Source organism: Loa loa, assembly GCF_000183805.2.
Source record: "Loa loa unplaced genomic scaffold supercont3.63, whole genome shotgun sequence".
In the NCBI taxonomy this organism is placed as follows: domain Eukaryota; kingdom Metazoa; phylum Nematoda; class Chromadorea; order Rhabditida; family Onchocercidae; genus Loa; species Loa loa.
The window spans coordinates 189,459-205,978 of NW_018108243.1; the positions used below are offsets into that span (position 1 = coordinate 189,459).

The 16,520-nt window shown below is 32.9% G+C and overlaps 4 protein-coding genes across 5 annotated transcripts; 2 read left to right on the forward strand and 2 right to left on the reverse strand.

The window, feature by feature from the left end:
- Positions 1 to 1,098: 1,098 nt before the first annotated feature.
- On the reverse strand, positions 1,099 to 1,635 carry LOAG_02011 (hypothetical protein; the record flags this gene model as incomplete). The annotated part of the gene is made up of 2 exons (XM_003137549.1): positions 1,099 to 1,419; positions 1,567 to 1,635. The coding sequence occupies 2 exons, from the start codon at positions 1,633 to 1,635 to the stop codon at positions 1,099 to 1,101; spliced, it is 390 nt and encodes a 129-aa protein (XP_003137597.1).
- Positions 1,636 to 2,170: 535 nt separating this feature from the next.
- LOAG_02012 (hypothetical protein) lies at positions 2,171 to 3,778 on the forward strand (the record flags this gene model as incomplete). The annotated part of the gene is made up of 4 exons (XM_003137550.1): positions 2,171 to 2,275; positions 2,423 to 2,636; positions 3,038 to 3,147; positions 3,707 to 3,778. 4 exons carry the CDS (start codon positions 2,171 to 2,173, stop codon positions 3,776 to 3,778), a joined length of 501 nt encoding a protein of 166 aa, XP_003137598.1.
- A 6,023-nt stretch (positions 3,779 to 9,801) lies between these two features.
- LOAG_02013 (hypothetical protein) lies at positions 9,802 to 11,630 on the forward strand (the record flags this gene model as incomplete). The annotated part of the gene is made up of 6 exons (XM_003137551.1): positions 9,802 to 9,901; positions 9,995 to 10,053; positions 10,147 to 10,276; positions 10,692 to 10,729; positions 10,917 to 11,051; positions 11,541 to 11,630. The coding sequence occupies 6 exons, from the start codon at positions 9,802 to 9,804 to the stop codon at positions 11,628 to 11,630; spliced, it is 552 nt and encodes a 183-aa protein (XP_003137599.1).
- Positions 11,631 to 12,070: 440 nt separating this feature from the next.
- LOAG_02014 lies at positions 12,071 to 16,256 on the reverse strand. Of its 2 annotated transcripts, XM_020445911.1 has the most exons (11): positions 16,081 to 16,256; positions 15,769 to 15,852; positions 15,551 to 15,641; positions 15,104 to 15,222; positions 14,904 to 14,993; positions 14,736 to 14,829; positions 14,505 to 14,620; positions 14,292 to 14,402; positions 14,048 to 14,138; positions 13,324 to 13,462; positions 12,071 to 12,919 (listed from the first exon to the last, which is right to left on the reverse strand). In XM_020445911.1, the coding sequence occupies exons 1-10, from the start codon at positions 16,207 to 16,209 to the stop codon at positions 13,434 to 13,436; spliced, it is 954 nt and encodes a 317-aa protein (XP_020306393.1). In that variant the 5' UTR covers positions 16,210 to 16,256; the 3' UTR covers positions 12,071 to 12,919; positions 13,324 to 13,433. The 2 variants fall into 2 exon arrangements, with proteins under 2 accessions (XP_020306393.1, XP_003137600.1); XM_003137552.2 differs by lacking the exon at positions 13,324 to 13,462.
- Positions 16,257 to 16,520: the final 264 nt, after the last annotated feature.

The window sequence follows — 16,520 nt, forward strand, 5'->3', positions numbered from 1 at the left end:
CTTCCTACTTCACATGTTCGTATACTGTCAGTGCAAGTAGCTGTAACGCAAAAGGAAGAACTTCGTATGATTTAAATCGTGAATTAAATTAAAAAAACAGTTGATGTATCTGGTGGTTCGTACAATGAAATACCATACTTGTAAAACAAGATTTACTCTCTTAAAATCAACTTCTACATTTCCGACTTTTCGATAATTAAAAGAAAGTAGGAACGAAATAACGAAAAATTCCTTTAAGTCCAAAGACAGGGAAAAACCGAAGAAGCAGAAAATGAATCATATTGTGAAATTCAGGCATGAAGCGTCCATTAAAAAAAAGCATATCAAAGTTTAGAGGAAATGAAATAAAGCCTTCATAATCAAACGAACTTATCTTTGTGCAACAGTGAACTAAAAAATACAGGAGTTCGACCCGCTACAAAGGACCTTTTAAATGCCTTCATTCTCAATATCAGCGGGTTATAAGTTGTGGATATGGATCATACGGATCATTTGTAAGTGAAGTCAGAGTTAAAAGACTACCTTTAAAAATACCTCCCTAATACTAAGAAGACCTGTAAGATGTGCAAAGGAAGAGATGGTACAGAATTCTTACCCACCTGTAATGTGATACATGCATCTAACAAGGTGCAAAGTAATTTCTTCCGTTATTATGATCGAAAATTTTCGGAGAAAAAAGGAAAGACGAAGAGTGAAAGAAATCATGCTGTATCCAATTAAACAATTGCATAATAACAAATCCTAAACTTACCGACTGTCAATTTATCGCCCAATTTAATGTTTCATTCCTCGGAAGATGCTGAAGACTGAAGAACATCAACGAACACAACTCCGTATATTCACACTTTCCCTAAAGTCTCTGCAATAGAATTGAAGGAATTAAGACAGGAATATTTGCTGCATATAGAAATTTGAAAAATACACGAAATACAATTACTAAATACTATTCGGGAGTTAGTCATCCCTTTCACATATGCTGCCTGATCGGAAAGGAAGCGAGTAACCCGAGACCCGAGAAGTCTTGGAAGTAGAGCAACTTTATCATGAAGCCTTGCATGAAATTACAAAACTAATCAAACAAAGGCCCTTGAGAAACGTTTAGACGTGAACACCGTCCATATCCTCAAAATCCCAGACAATAACTTCGAAAAAAAATCCGAATCTTGGGAAACCCCTCGTTTGCCTCAGCATTTGGCCTGCATCCAGCAAATGTCTTAATTGCAGCGCTATATTAAAGTCTTGTACCCTCCCGCCTTCCTGTACGGTAGGGGGCGGGTAGGTTTCCGAAATTTGTAAAAGTCGGGGAGTTGCAACATAATTGAGGAGGACATATAGAATTGAACTATAATCAATGCAGTCAATATGTTTCCTTAATGTATCGCCTTGAAATTTGATCCGAAGTCCTGCAGGAATCGGACTCTGTAAAGCTCAACTGTCGTGTTGTTTTTTAATCAAAAAGTTTGAAAAATCATTGAAATTTCCGAAACAATCTCTTACCTGTTTATTTTATTGTAAGATTTTAAAAGTTTGATGGACTGAAACAACAGCACTGTGTATTTAACGAACATTGCTGATTGTTGCCATGGTATCAGAAGAAGCATACTTCATCTTCCAGTTCCGTAATTCCAGTCCCATAGTTACTTTTTTTCAGAAATTCTTGCCTCTGTCAAAATGATTCGAAAGTTTGTTTGAATTTTAAGACCTCTTGTTACTAATCAAACAATGACACACCAATCGGTGGTGTATACCCACGTGATGACGAGGCTTACAGCTGTCATATCCAGAGTATTTTGCCCCTCAAGTACACTTGTTAATCTTTCAAATCATTTTTAAATCTAACAGATTGACAGTTTAGATTTGAAAACGTCTGTAGATCCGTTGCTGAAGGATATCATTGGTTTTGAGCAAATTTGATACAATATGGAACAACTCAATGTCACCATTCAAAAAATAATATTTTTGGGTAAGATATACTTTTTCAACAAATGTGCTTCTGATTCGCAAACTGCTACCTATGCTACTTAAACTAAACTGGGTCATATCAGATTCATCGATGAAAATTGAAAACCTGACCTGTAGAAATCAAATGTCAAACTATCCTATATGCGTCACTCAGCTATCCTAAATTGGATACTCGTATTCTCCATACATACATATAAATATAGGAAGAATGGATATCGATTCAAAGTTTTCAGGGGCAATTCGAGTTGGCAAAAGTACGATCGTGAAAATATTAACTCGGAAGTACAATTTTAGTAGTAAGGATTATGAGATGGTAAGATCTAACAACAAAATTTTTTAGTTTTATAATCAGAACATTACGAAAGTAATGTTGATATTAAGGACAAAGAAGTTCACGGCTTTATTCTGCATTACTTATTTCAGAATGTAAGACATTTTTTTTCTGTGCAAAATATTTTAGACTCAAGGTGTAGAACTGTATGATAAGGCATTAGAAGTTTGTGGACATACCATGGATACAGTATTAGTAGATACTGCGGGCCACGAACTTTACAAGTGGATCGTCAAATCAGTATGCGACGAAAATGCTTTTTACGCACTCTGTTTCGATTTTACCAACAAAGATAGCCTTGATATTTTAAAGGCATATCTTGAAGAAATGAGCATCCAGAAAAGTAAATTATTGCTTTTCGGAACTTAATGGGTGGTTTGAGTTTTATGCCTTTTTTATTTTTATGTGCTTGTTAGATTAATATGCTTAAAAGTGGAATTAAGCAACGAAGCATTTCACTGACCAAGTGGATGCAATATTAGTGCAAGTGTCAGGGACGCCAGATGGCGGATTTTGAATAAAATTAGTGGAATTAGCAACTGCTGCGAAAAGCGAAACTTGAGCTTTTCCAGTTGTAATAGAATCAGGCTAAGATACAATCGCTACTTTAGAATTCTATGAGGAAATGAGAAGAGGGAGTTGCAACTGATAAATCTCGATGTTTTACATTTTAAGGAAAACAACCCTGCACTAAGTCATTCAAATTTTTAGATTCTAAACGTCGAAACTTTCTGAGATTTGCAGGCGTGCTGATCGGCTGCAAGTTTGATCTGCAATCGAAACATGCCATTTCACTGTCAGCTGCCGAAGAATTCGCTATAAATAATAATCTGAAGCTACATCTCACTTCAACGGTAACTTTCATAACAAATTCCTAATTATCTCACCTTCTGGTAATTGACTTGTGGTTTCGTCTTTTATTTCAGTCTTATTGTTCCCTTGTCTGTCGCACTGCTCATTTGTTGTCAGTTAGTCCGGTGTGTCTTAAAATTATTAAAACTTCTGCAAGCACTCCAATGTTCTCCAGCTAGTCTTACATTAAACTAAAAAGAAAAAAAGAAACATTTGCTTCTTCCTTCTAACCTCTTTGTCTATTTTACTCAAATGCACGAATGTTATGAATCAAAATTTTTGTTTAGCAAAGATTCGATTGTGCCAATCAATCTTATATTCTTAGAAGTTCTTTCTTGCTTGTAAGACATAACCAAGGCATTTACATCTCAGTTACTGTCATTATCAATTAAGGTATGGCGAATCTGCAATGCGGCTGAACCACGATTTTCAAACAAGATTAATCTTATCGAATGCATCGCACATTTTTCACATGCCTCAATTCTTTTCTTTGTATAAATTCTCAGGCAGCACTTCTTTGTCCGCTTCACCTTTACATACCCAATGAACATTTGTATTTAGATGACAACGCCGACTGAACTGGAGGAACTCCTCTACAACAGTATTATGCATTACACGAGGGATGATGCTTAATAATCTCATTCAACGGTCTACTGCTATTTTCCATTTATTTCTTTTAATTATTACTGTCATTTAATCGAAAAAGTATGATTGCTTCAATAAAACATAATAGCAAAAAGTTTCATAAATGCAAAAAAAAAAAAAAGAGAAAAAGTCACAATAATTTCTCTATATGAGACACAAAACTTTACAAACAAACTAACTATCGCGAAGTGAAGTTTTTTGGGGTATAATACACGCAGATGAGTATCTTTTGCGCACATAAAGTAGCTAATAGCGTGTTGTAACAAGATATGTGCAGAAGTTTGGAATTGAAAAACACATCTCATTTCGTTCTCTCCTATGCTGCAATCCTGAAATAAAAAGTTCAGTGACATGGATAATAAGTATAGTTGTGGATATATAATATCGCGTGTATGATATAAGTATGTTATTTGAAGCGGCGCTGTACTTTACATTCCTCGTCATCATTCTTTTCATAGATGCATAAAATTACATAGTATACTTTAATTAAGATAATGGTCAACGTAAAAACAACAGGGAAATTCTGGTCTTCGATATATCTCTTGATTTCTTTTTTTGTGAATAGAAACTAAATTTCTGGTCTTGAAAAGTTTGCAACATGATCAGCTTTTCAATTGTTCAAATCTCATCTCAACCAACCTTTCAAATATTTAAATTTCATCGTCGGGAAATGAACCGAATAATGAGGTAGAAGAGTTTGAATAAAGATGAAGATCAAAATCAGGTAAGCTAAGTATTGTAATACTATTGATTATCATTCTAGAAGGGACAGTATGTCTCTATTTACAAACTTCTATGCTTTTTTTGTTAAATTAGATGAGATGGGAGAATCCGATTATTGTCGTACAAACAAATCTGACGCAAATTTTCTTGAAATGAAAAAATAAAGGATCTTATTTTGACTGACGTTATGATAGTTATCAAAGAAAATAAATGTAAATGAAGTTAACATATATTAAATACATAAATTTTAGGACGTTCTTTGCCATCAAATTTCTGTATCATAAAACTAGCGAATTTGATAACAGTTCTAACGATAGATGTCAGATTGTTATAACATATCTTTGAGCTCTTGATCAATCTGAAGCTTTATTTTGGCTATCAACAAAATTCGTTGTAAACGAGAAATGACAGGACAATTTGTGGGAATGAAACGAGATCAAAATGGCTATAATTTGAGATTTCATTTGCCCAGAATCATTTAATAACAATGAGTGGGAAACGCTCCTCATATTGCCCTGTATAGCACTTCAACTTTATCAAATACAAGTACCCTTCAATAATGCTATATAACTCTCCTAGAACACGTATAACTTCATGTGACATTTAAAACATGTTGCTATTGCAGCCAAGCCAATAAATTGACTGAACTGAATTAACTGGATGTAGGTAAACAATTGAAATGATTCAAGATTGCGGTGTAATAACTGATTTATTTTAATACATCAATAAGATCTCGTTTGAGTTTTCAATTGACCAATTTTTCATTTGGCTAAGATTACTATCATGAATTTTAGTCAACTAAAAATCAAAATTTGGTTATCACATGCAAGTGGCTAAGCCGTCCATATATCTCTTATTTATTGGTTTTTTTTTCTTTTTTTGTGAAATTCTTCGAGAATTTGACGTTTTTGAAAGTTTTTAGTAAAAGCTGTCAGCATCAAGGAAGCTTATTGGTAATGCTATTTTGAAATGAACATCGATATATATATATGTATAATGTTTTAAACTTTTTTGTTATCGCATAGTAGATCGTTCGGGAAAGTGTGAAAAGAATGCGAGTTGAAAAAGTGGTTTACTTTTAGAGTCGAGTTTGTACTTTTTACCGAGCTAATGTAAAATTTGACGGGAAACGAGTTGACTTAAAGACTTGAATAGTTATTTAGCCAGTAATGTCCCAAATCGAAAGTATATCTACACAGAGTGGAAACAGAGGTATAATTTTTGCCAAAGAGTTCAGAAAAGCGGTTGTAGTCAATAGTCACAATTTACAATCCCTTAATTTCACTAAACCTAAATAGAGTTAACGCACCAGAGAATGAATTTAGAATGCTGTCGTAGGGTTCGTAGAATTTAGTTTAAGGTATTGAAATCAAAGACAAAAAACTTAAAGATTGTTTTCTCAATCTCTGAATCAATATGAAATACAGTGTAATGTAATTTTTGACGAAGTTGAGCAAATAATCTGCTGAAATACAGGAAGAATGGATAAAAAGAACTAACCTAATATGTAAGAACGTTGTATGAACAGCCAAAAATATAGACAATACTTCAAGACTGGCCAGCAATTTATTGGAATTCGATGTTCTCATAAATAATGCTGTCCAAAATATTCCTAATATGGTGCCACCATTTGCACTATTTGCCATTAGGCAGCAGATATAGCTCAAAGGAAGTAAATCATTAGCAGAGCGGTGAGAATGATATAACTGTTTAGTAGGAAGCAGTGATTTGTTCTTACACAACTATTGAATATAATAATTGTAAATCTTTCAAGGAACAAGAAATGGGCTTAATTTTTCGACTCTTTGAAAATAAAGAGGAAAAAAGTTGATTTTAGCCTGTCTGCTTTAATGAAGTAACTTTTCAAGAAAAAGGACGCTTTGTTAAAGTCATTGGAAATCATATAACAAAGCAAAATTTTGATACGTGATTTTAACAAGCCGAGCAAACTGTGTGATAGCAAAAAGTATAGGCACTAAATGAACTTAAACAGATATAGTCGGAATGTTTTCCGATTAGACCGTTCAACCAGCATTGCTTCAATTCATTATTCATATTACCAGTGTACAAAGTTCAGATAATGCATCAGTACGGTGCTAAAAACAATTTAGACTTTCTTCTCTCTCATTTATTTCTGGATCTGAAAGCACTGACAGGATCAAAGGTTCAGTGCTTGGTAGAGATACACCAATCAACGAATAGCAATACATACAACAGTAGCGCCGATTTCTCACATTAATGTATGATTTGCAACAGTTAAGTGTGCTTATTTATGCATCAGTTGACCTCATCTTAAACAAAGTCTACAACAAATCATCTATTGAGAAATCCTAACTGTTTATAAAATACGATCTATTTTAACGAACAAAAAAAAGAAAAAATTTGTCAGATCCTAAAGACCTGAAGAGTAATTAAGGAATATTGAAAAACAAAATAATTCTAAAATATTTTCATAAAATTCCCTCTGAGCTGGAAAGAAAAAAAAAAGTTTATTAAAAAACTGAGAAACAACTGCTGATGCAAACTAATCGAGACGTGCTAATCGACGTCCTGGTTCAGTTCCATTATCAATAATGTGCACTAATCGAATTTTAAAGTTAGCTAATAAGTTAAGGTGTTGATAAAATACAGAAGTAATAATGTTGAGTTGAATACAAATTCCCTTACAGCTTGTATTAATAAGATTCATGTGAAATAGAAAACAACGCGAAATAGGATAAAGCTGCTATCACTTAGTTATTTTTACTTCAGTTAGCAACCCATCATTTGCTTAAAACCTGTTGTTTTGTTGAATCTTCAGTACAAGCAAGTCTGTTTCAAATATTTTAAGAAATCCAGATTTGAAATTAGTGAACCAGCAGTGACAACATTCGGAAATGAATGTAAGACCTGTCCAAAATAAACACATATGCAGCTATTCTACCAACTTACAATCTGTGGATTTCGTGAAAGTAGCAAAATAATGGAAATCTGAAAGCCTAATTAAATAGAGTGAATCTTTTAATAACAAATAATGACAAAAGATAATGTTGCTGTTGTTTTTCTAATTTGAGCCCATCTCTTCTAAATTCCTGGAAAAAACAAACTTCAGCATTCAATAGATACCATCAATAAAAGAAACACTATCGGAAATATATGCCAATGTCAGATTACTTTAGGAACAACTAAATTTAAATCGTCAATTTGTTGCTCATTAAATTCAAAAATTTTGAGAAGTGCTTCTTTTACTGATACATTAATTAAATTGAAGATTCAATCATTCAGGCTTAACAATTAGCATGTTCGCAAACCTAATTCATGATATTTGAAAATGTAACATCGAGTAATTCTATTATGTTCACTGACAAAACTATATGCTTCTCTTAGTAGCTATTCAACCAATTCTATCATTGTTTCTTGCATTTTTTATCAATTCCCTTTTCTTTATCATTCTTCTCATCGGTCATTGTTCTGCTACTTCATTTCCTTCATTCTTAGTTGCAGCAATGATAATCTTTTATACGCATGAAGTTTCTCAACTTCTATCAGAGGATTATTTTACAAATCCTAGCACTTCTACATTTCTACTATATTTTCGGCCTTCTTGAGAATGTCTCCAATCAGGAGTAATCTTTGCGACAGGATATCTTTAAAGGTTAATTGCAAGTTGAATTAAACATTTTCGAGGAACAATATGTTTATAAGAAATGTTGTATTTTTTAAGCAAGTTGAAGAGATTGTTGTCTATATTGGAGTAATTATCTAAATCAATAAACAGTGTTCTTCATATTTCTCTTCATGAGATTTTACACAATTGAATGAAAAAGGCCGAGTAATCGCAAGATGCGCGATACTCTACAATTAAATAATGCATTTTTTCCAAAATTATCAATGATGAAAAATTTTTCGTCTAAAAAATTATTAATATAGAATTGCGTCAATGGAATTTAATATTAAATTTTAAAAATTTTTCGAGGAATTTTAGAAAGTCTTCCGCCACAACTAATTGGAATATGTTGAACATGGTAATATTAATACTTTTTTCTTTTGTAATCAATGACGGGACTTGTGGTTCTTCTTACAAAATTCTGGTCTATTTCATGCTGATAGCATCCTTCAGCATATTGTTTTATCAATCCACAATTTTATTTCTAATGCCAGGTAGAAAAAAATGTGTTCAGGTTGTTTCACAACAGAGGAAAACCAGCAACGTTTTATACAACTAATTAGTAGTTACTATTTCAGCAAATGACTGTTAAATATCTCTTTACTTATTGCTTATCTACCGACATCATAGATTCCGTCGAAACACACGTCTTTCCAATTAAGTGAATCACAAATTATTGTGGTTAATGAATTTACACGATAAAATTTCAATGGAAATGAGGACAATAATGTCGTCATCAAGAATTCTATCGATCGAAATTGGTCAGTGAACGATTTCGAAGGAGAGTTGTGATATAGCAGCAGTAGTAGTGATTATGCTTGCAATTCTTGTAAAATCATTGCTCTGTTACAACTCTTCGCATTTGATGGTTTTTGAATGTAGCTACTTATTAGTGGATAGTTTAGACCTTGATTTTCAAATTTTACTGAAAAGTTTAACTTTTCATAATTTTATATTGCAAAAATTCTCCTCTTTTCTAAAAATTTTTCAACTTTCTCTTTTTCATGCGATCAGATATATGAGTAAATTGTGAATCTGCGCAATGTTTCTTTAACTATAGTTGAACCATAAATTTTTAAATACTTAACACTTAAATTAGAATGGAACAGAGATTACTGTAATGATTCAAGAAAGCAGCCTAAGGTGCTGAGCTACCCATGGATGTATCTCAAAATTTGCTCACAGCCTACAATTTGGCATCATTCTGTAGATTCTACCTTTTCCATGATACGTCTTCCGTTAGGAATTGTTCCTATCAGTAACCGAAAAAAAAAATTTTTACTTTTTTGAGACGCACAACATGACCATTGCATGTTTGAAGTAGGAGCTTAACCCCTTTCACATTTAGTATCATTCGGCCAATGAAGTAAGCGAAAAACAACGAGTACCCTGCACTTCTGATCTTAATGGGAGACTTTTTATAAGTGACTGAATTTTCGAATTAAAATCCTCAAAAAAATTTTGAATTCATTTCGAGTTTGGATTTTTATTGAACTTCACACTTTTACCATTCCGTCCATAAGGACAAGTAATTAGATCGTGTTATGTTCAATTTATATAATGAGTCATTTCTTATTATCTAACGAATTTGAAAATCAAGTTACAGCTTCAATTTGTTTCATTAGTGCTACTTTGATTTGTAATGCGGAAACACTACTGTGGAAAATGTAGTCTACCGGTATATTTTGCGGAGTTGGTGCAAGCTGCTGGACGACCATGGCACACACACTGTTTCCGTTGTGGTATTTCTTTACGAAAAGATTCTTGTTACTTCGGTTCTTGCAACTTATTGAGAATCCCAAATTTTTTTAGTTTGCAATTGATAGTCTTTGCAGCAAATCCAGAATGTGGCAGGTTCATGGATAGTCGATCTTACAATGATCATAAAGAACAGGTTAAATAACAGCTTTCATTACTTCTGTAAGCAAGATATGCTTTTGACTTTGTTAGATAATAGCAAATATCTTGCAAAACAATTAATTTATAGTTGTACTGCAATCACTGCTACAAATATTTGTTCGGGCCTAAAGGTGTCGGTTATGGTATTGGTGCCGGAGTGTTACTTACAGCCAGTAGCAAATACAACGATTCAAATAAACGAAGTGAATTCAACAGTGGTAATTTTCAAACTGAACTTTTGCCATTTTCTTGCTTTTGCCATTCAAATTTTCGAAGTCTGATCGAAAACTGAAATAATTTAGATTAAATAAATTTGTGAACAATTTACTGAAATAAATAATATCTATAGAGACCATAGTAACAGCTTCAATTTCTTATACAAATGAAAAGAAAGACCAAAAGCCGGGATACATCAAATTCATCGACGAATCATTTTGTGATAAAAGCGAAATACGCTCCAGAAGTGGGTTTACTATACCTTCAATAAAATTGAAATGATTTTATGAACTATTTTCTCGTTCCGAAATCTTTATGTGATCAATGCTCTTCAATTGAATCATTTATCATTTGTTTCAAGAACAAAAATACGCCTTGCTTAGATAACTTTTAATTACAAATGTAGCTCCATTCCAGGTACTGCTAATGGAAAAAAGCATACAATAATGAAAACTGTAAGTCATTAATGGAGTTCTTCTATCAGCAGATTACTGTTGCTATTGCATTTACCATCATCGAATCCAAATTAAACATATAATTTTGTCATAATTAGTTTAAATTTGCATATATATGTTTGCCATATCACTTCATATATGTAATTAAAATAATATCTTTTATCACTCTTTTATGATTAAATTATAGAATCAGCCATACTTAATTCCCAGCTTATGCAACATAAATAGAAAAAGCGGAAATACTATTACAAGTGCTGCAGTCACATGTCGCAAATGTTCAAAGGAAGTATATGATGCTGAAAAAATATTAGCAGGCGGTATGGTAAGTTTGCTAGCAGTTTGGTTACTGCCCGCATGTCTGATGAGTCCTAACTGTTATTGGTTGGGAAATACAGTTAGCATTGTTTGCTATATTTTTTTAAAAGTCATCAGCGAATTCTGATAATATGACAGCTTTCTAACCTATGTACTAATGTTAATGGCTTATTGAAGCATTTATTACCAAACCCTTTCAGGCCTGGCATCATAATAAATGCTTTGTCTGCGAAATTTGCAAAAAATTGCTTGAACCAAGAACAGTATGCGTCCGAAGTTGCGTCTTATATTGTAACTGTATGTTTTTTATAAATTAGTTTCATTTTATATTTACAATTCATTGGCCGATTGATATATTTCGTTCGGTTTCCTTTCTTGGAAGTGTTCACTTTACTCAATTAATTTGCAAATGTCTTCCTTTTTCATACCTTCTTACTAGGAAGAGTGCTAACTAACAAAGAGTTATGTAGTTAGTGGTACTTTACTAGAATTGCAGCTTGCTACGCAAAAGAATTCGGGCCTCAAGGTTATGGTCGTGGCGTCAGCGTCGGAATTTTGTAAACTCGCAAGCACTGCGAAGGAGTAGATTTCAATAGTAATTGAAAGATATTCGGTTCAACGATAAACTGATATTGTCCTTTTCTGTTAAATCAATGTTAATTTTTTCCGTGTCTGAAACAGTCTGATGCAAGGGATTTATTATCATTCCTAGCTTTTCATTTAAAACAGTAGGAAGTGCTTTCTAGAATCCCCAGAACATGGAATTTTTTATGCGTTTGTTTCAATTCCTGTAGAAGCTATTTACAAATTTCTTTAGGATAAAACACATAATATAGATGACCAGTCGTCTGAAACTCTATGTCGTGACAACGGTCGTTCAATGAATTTCATACGAAAGTGTCGCAGGCAACACATCAAGGACCTTTGAGATAGACAAACTCAGTAGCAAGTATATTTGGCAGAAGCAGTTAATGAGTTACTCGACCTAATGCAATCCTGAAGAAGCAATGTATTTTATTTATTACACAGGAAGCAAAGAAGAATCAAACTCAAAACTCAACATTTTTATTCTCTCTCATCATGCACATATGAGCAAATACAATTGGCGTATTGAACGCTATTTAAAATATGCCATCATCAGAATTGTTTTATCGGAGACCAGAACACTGCGAGGAAATAAACTGACTTAATAATAGGATTTTGGAAGCATATGAAAGCGAAGAAAGGTTTCGAACATAATCTGGACAAGGCACTTCATTTAACAATGACTATAAAATTCTTTTGGTAGTTTAATTCTTGCGGATTAGAAAAATTAAGCAATTAGAAGATGAAATGGCATAATTTAGGGTTGAAAACCGGTGAGAAACATAGCTGCTCGAACATCTTTTAAATTAAGCAATCTCAGGAATGCGACTGCTTATGAATGATTTCGAGATAGATCACTTGACTAAACCGAAATATTCTGAATGCAAAAATGTTTGACAGAGGACGGCATTATATTTGAGTATACGAAAGCGAACACTATTATAATAATAATAATAGCAATTAATATTCGATAATGCGAAATGATAATGCATGTGGGCGAGAATTGGTTGCTCGATATCCAAACAAATGGAATATCCATCGAGAGTGGAAAAACAAAGTTAGCAACAAATACTGGCACCATTACATTACCTTCATTTTACAAACAAAAACTCTTTATGAAATATAAAGAAATATAAAGATAACGCAAATTTAATGGAAAAAGATCCAGCGGTATCAAGAAACTTCTGTGGCAGACTTTTTGCTGTTCATAGGATCCGGCATCTTGTTAACCATCTAGAACTTGTCCATTTTACGCTTCGCTAGCATCATCTGCCCCTTCGTCTAAGGGTCCTAAAAATGGAAACTTATATTCAAAAAATAATTATATTTCACATAATTCAGTTAACATCAGGAAAAAGGGAAAAGAAATCTTTTACGCTATTTTATACTGGTTTCTCAACAATTTGAAAGGTTGGATTATGAAATTGAAACAACTCAAAAGATGAATTCCCTTAGTCTTCCATGATTTTGAAAAATTGATAACAAACTGCCAGAATAAGCAACCAGTTGGAGTCGATTTTTGGAAACTACCTAATGCATTGAATTTCAATGTTTAATAACTTTTTACGACCTGATATTACGAAAAATTCAGTGTCAGAAATTAATCCACTTTCAGATGAAAAACGATTCCTACGATCAGCCTTGCAGTTTTCAAACTGTTAAACTTTGAATGGGAGAAAACAGATAAAGCAAACTTGTTGATTGTTATAATGGTGAACAAGTTAGCAGGCAAACAGGATTTGATACGATATACTGCACTTGAGAAATGGTACAACACATGGTTACATATTAGATTCAATGCACATCAATCTGTCATGCTTCCATCATCATCACCTGAATGAACCATACCAATAGTTAATGCAAACTTTTTATCTAGAATTCAACAAGGAAGCTGTGTACAAAGATTTGAAATGTTAGCAAAATTCAACTCAATCCTAAATTTTATTGTGAATTAACCCATGCCATGTCTGTCATCTGCATTGGGTGTATTGAAAATTTTATCCAAGACATTGTAAAATAGCGTTCTATAAGCCATCCCACCACAATAAAAAACGATAATGAGCTATCATCTTATTATTATTCACACAGTCAAACTTTGAGGAAGTTAACATTCAAAACAGAAATAATTATAGTTCAGTGTTCCGCAGAGAGATCAGGAATTTTTTTTTGCTTTTGATGATGTAGTAAATTATTGCAGATCCAAAACAATGTCAAAGGACTTTTAAATAAAGCGTTAAAATATATGAACACGGGGTTCAGAAAAGAACTCGAAATTGTAGTTTCTGTCCAGCATAATTCACGAAGAAACAAGTATGTTGCTCATGCTAGTTTCGATGATAACCTAAACTTCGTCTCTACAGGTTAAAAAACATGCAGCACAGGTTAAAGCGTGTCAGAAATTTCATACAAAGAACAAACCTTCGATGTTCAACGTCAATTCAACGTTTGCTTCACCAGCTTCATTCTTAATATTGCAGGTATATGTACCACTGTCCTTTGCTTTATAATTCTGAAAATATTGCTCTAAAATTTCAAATGTTAACACAAGCTCCTCCTAATAAGCCTCTTTAGTTCAGGAAAGCACTTCAATAAAATTATTTTTGAGGTTTCAAAATGTTCTCCATAACTTGATAATATGTGAAATAATAAGTAAAAACTATACTTTCAGTTCCAATTGAGCAGTGAACGTGTTTGCACCACCATCAGGTGTTAATCCAAACTTTATACGACTTGATTCCTTCATTTTCTTGCCTTTTGGATTTAACCAAATGACCTGTACTGAGCAATTTTATTTTAGATATACATATAATGAAAGTTTCTCACTTGACTCTTTCAGTTTATAGTACTAAACACAGCATTAAGAAAGTTATTTTACCTCTGGGTTTTGATCAGCTTGGAATCCAATATCAAAAACAATGGCTGGATCACCAGAGTCTGATGTTTTTTGCAAAATCTGTGGTTTACGAGTAAAGGTCGGAGCTCCTTGCGGCACTGAAATTGTTTTTAGACGGTAAAGAAAAAACGTAACGATTAAAACATTTGATCAATATATCAATTTTAGATTATACGTTGAAGAGAAAATACTTGAGACCCCAAAAAAAAAAACCTTCAAATTTAACAGTGAAAGTGGCTGTTAATTTTCCAGATTCATTCTTTGCTGTGCAGACAAATTGGCCCGCATCTTTTTCTTTCGTCGGCTCCTGAAATGTTCTGATTTTTAATAGAATAATCCCATATGCTACCAAACTAAATGTAGCAAAAATTAAATCGATACTTTGATTTCCAGAGCAGCATAATATGTTTGATTAGCTTCTTCTCTTAGGACAATTTTCACTCGATCCGATTCAGCTACGATTTCTTCCCCCTGAAAAGAAAAGAGTTGTAAATTAAATTTATGGGTAAGCTAATTTATGCAATTTGTCAAGTCCTGCAAAAAATATTGTTCTTCCAAAACAGTAACTGCTGATTAAGAACCTTTTGCCAGACGAAAGTAGGTTTAAGAATTGATTTTGCTCTGAATTCCATAACCATTACTTGACCATCGTCACGAGATGATATTTGTGGTTTTTCGACAAACGTTGGCGCGCTGAATCCTGTAATTTGGAACCGAGCAAGGTAAAATTAGGTTTTGAAGTCCACTGCAGAAAGGTAGTATATAAGTTTCCTATCAATTACTTTTTACTTTTATTTATCAGACAGTGCTCTACCAAATCCTATTGAATCCGTAACATTTGTGAAATAACATGGAAGAAATTTTAAGTATTGGACGCAACTTAACGAAGTTGACCATAAATGTTTTTGTTTGAAAATATTCAAACTGTTACTAATTAAGTGAAAGGCTCTTTACCCACTTTCCCTTCCCAAAATTTTCGAACGAAATACAGTAAATTCAGATGTGATAAATATATGATAAAAATAAACCTGTAAGTTTGAGGTTAAAATTAGCGTTCCCCTTCCCGTGTGGATTTACAATAGCACATCGATAAGCTCCAGCATCGCTGTCAGCAAGATCCTGAAAAAAGCAACCACTAGATGTACTCATCTTAGGCTAGTCATAAAAATCATATTTACAATAAAACAACACTGCTTCAAAAGTTAAAAGATCTCATAACGTTTAGATATATTGTTCGGAACATTACCTTGATTTGTAAGATGGCTGAGTAAGCATCGTTTCCTTTGTTATCCAGTCGGAAACTGAATCGTTGGTCTTGTTTTAGTTCGGTCTAGAAAGTATGCAATCACTCATTATTCAAGTTCCAGCAGTGTTACATAAGAACTGGATAAAAATTTAGTAAGATATCTGAATAATAAGCAAAACAGTAAGATATCTGAATCGAAAGTCAAAAATAATTTCCCTATATTTAATTTAGATCATAAATGATAATACTTGCAATTTTTTCAGTTAAATCCAGAGACATTTGTTAATATAAAATTTTTTAGGGAAGGCTTACTGTATCATAAAACCACTTAATATCCGGGATTGGTTGAGCTTCTAAAAAACATTCCAGTTCCAATGATCCATCATCGTTTTGTCGAGCTACCGGCTGTTGCGGGAAATGAGGTGCCTTACCCTCCGGCATCTTCTTTCTAATAGCTGGCTTTATTACTTGCCACCCGCAGAAATCCTGTTAATAAATATTAAATATCAATATCACTAAAAGGAATCGACAAACGGACCCGTTGCACAAAGGTCAAGTTTTATGAAAAAGCTTACAAAACAAAAGACGACTGCAATCGGACTCTGTTGAGTACTTTAGGTTATGTGCATTAATAATAATAACAACAGTAGCAACGGTAATAATAATAATAATAATAATAATAATAATAATAATAATAATAATAATAATAATAATAATAATAATAATAATAATAATAATAATAATAATAATAA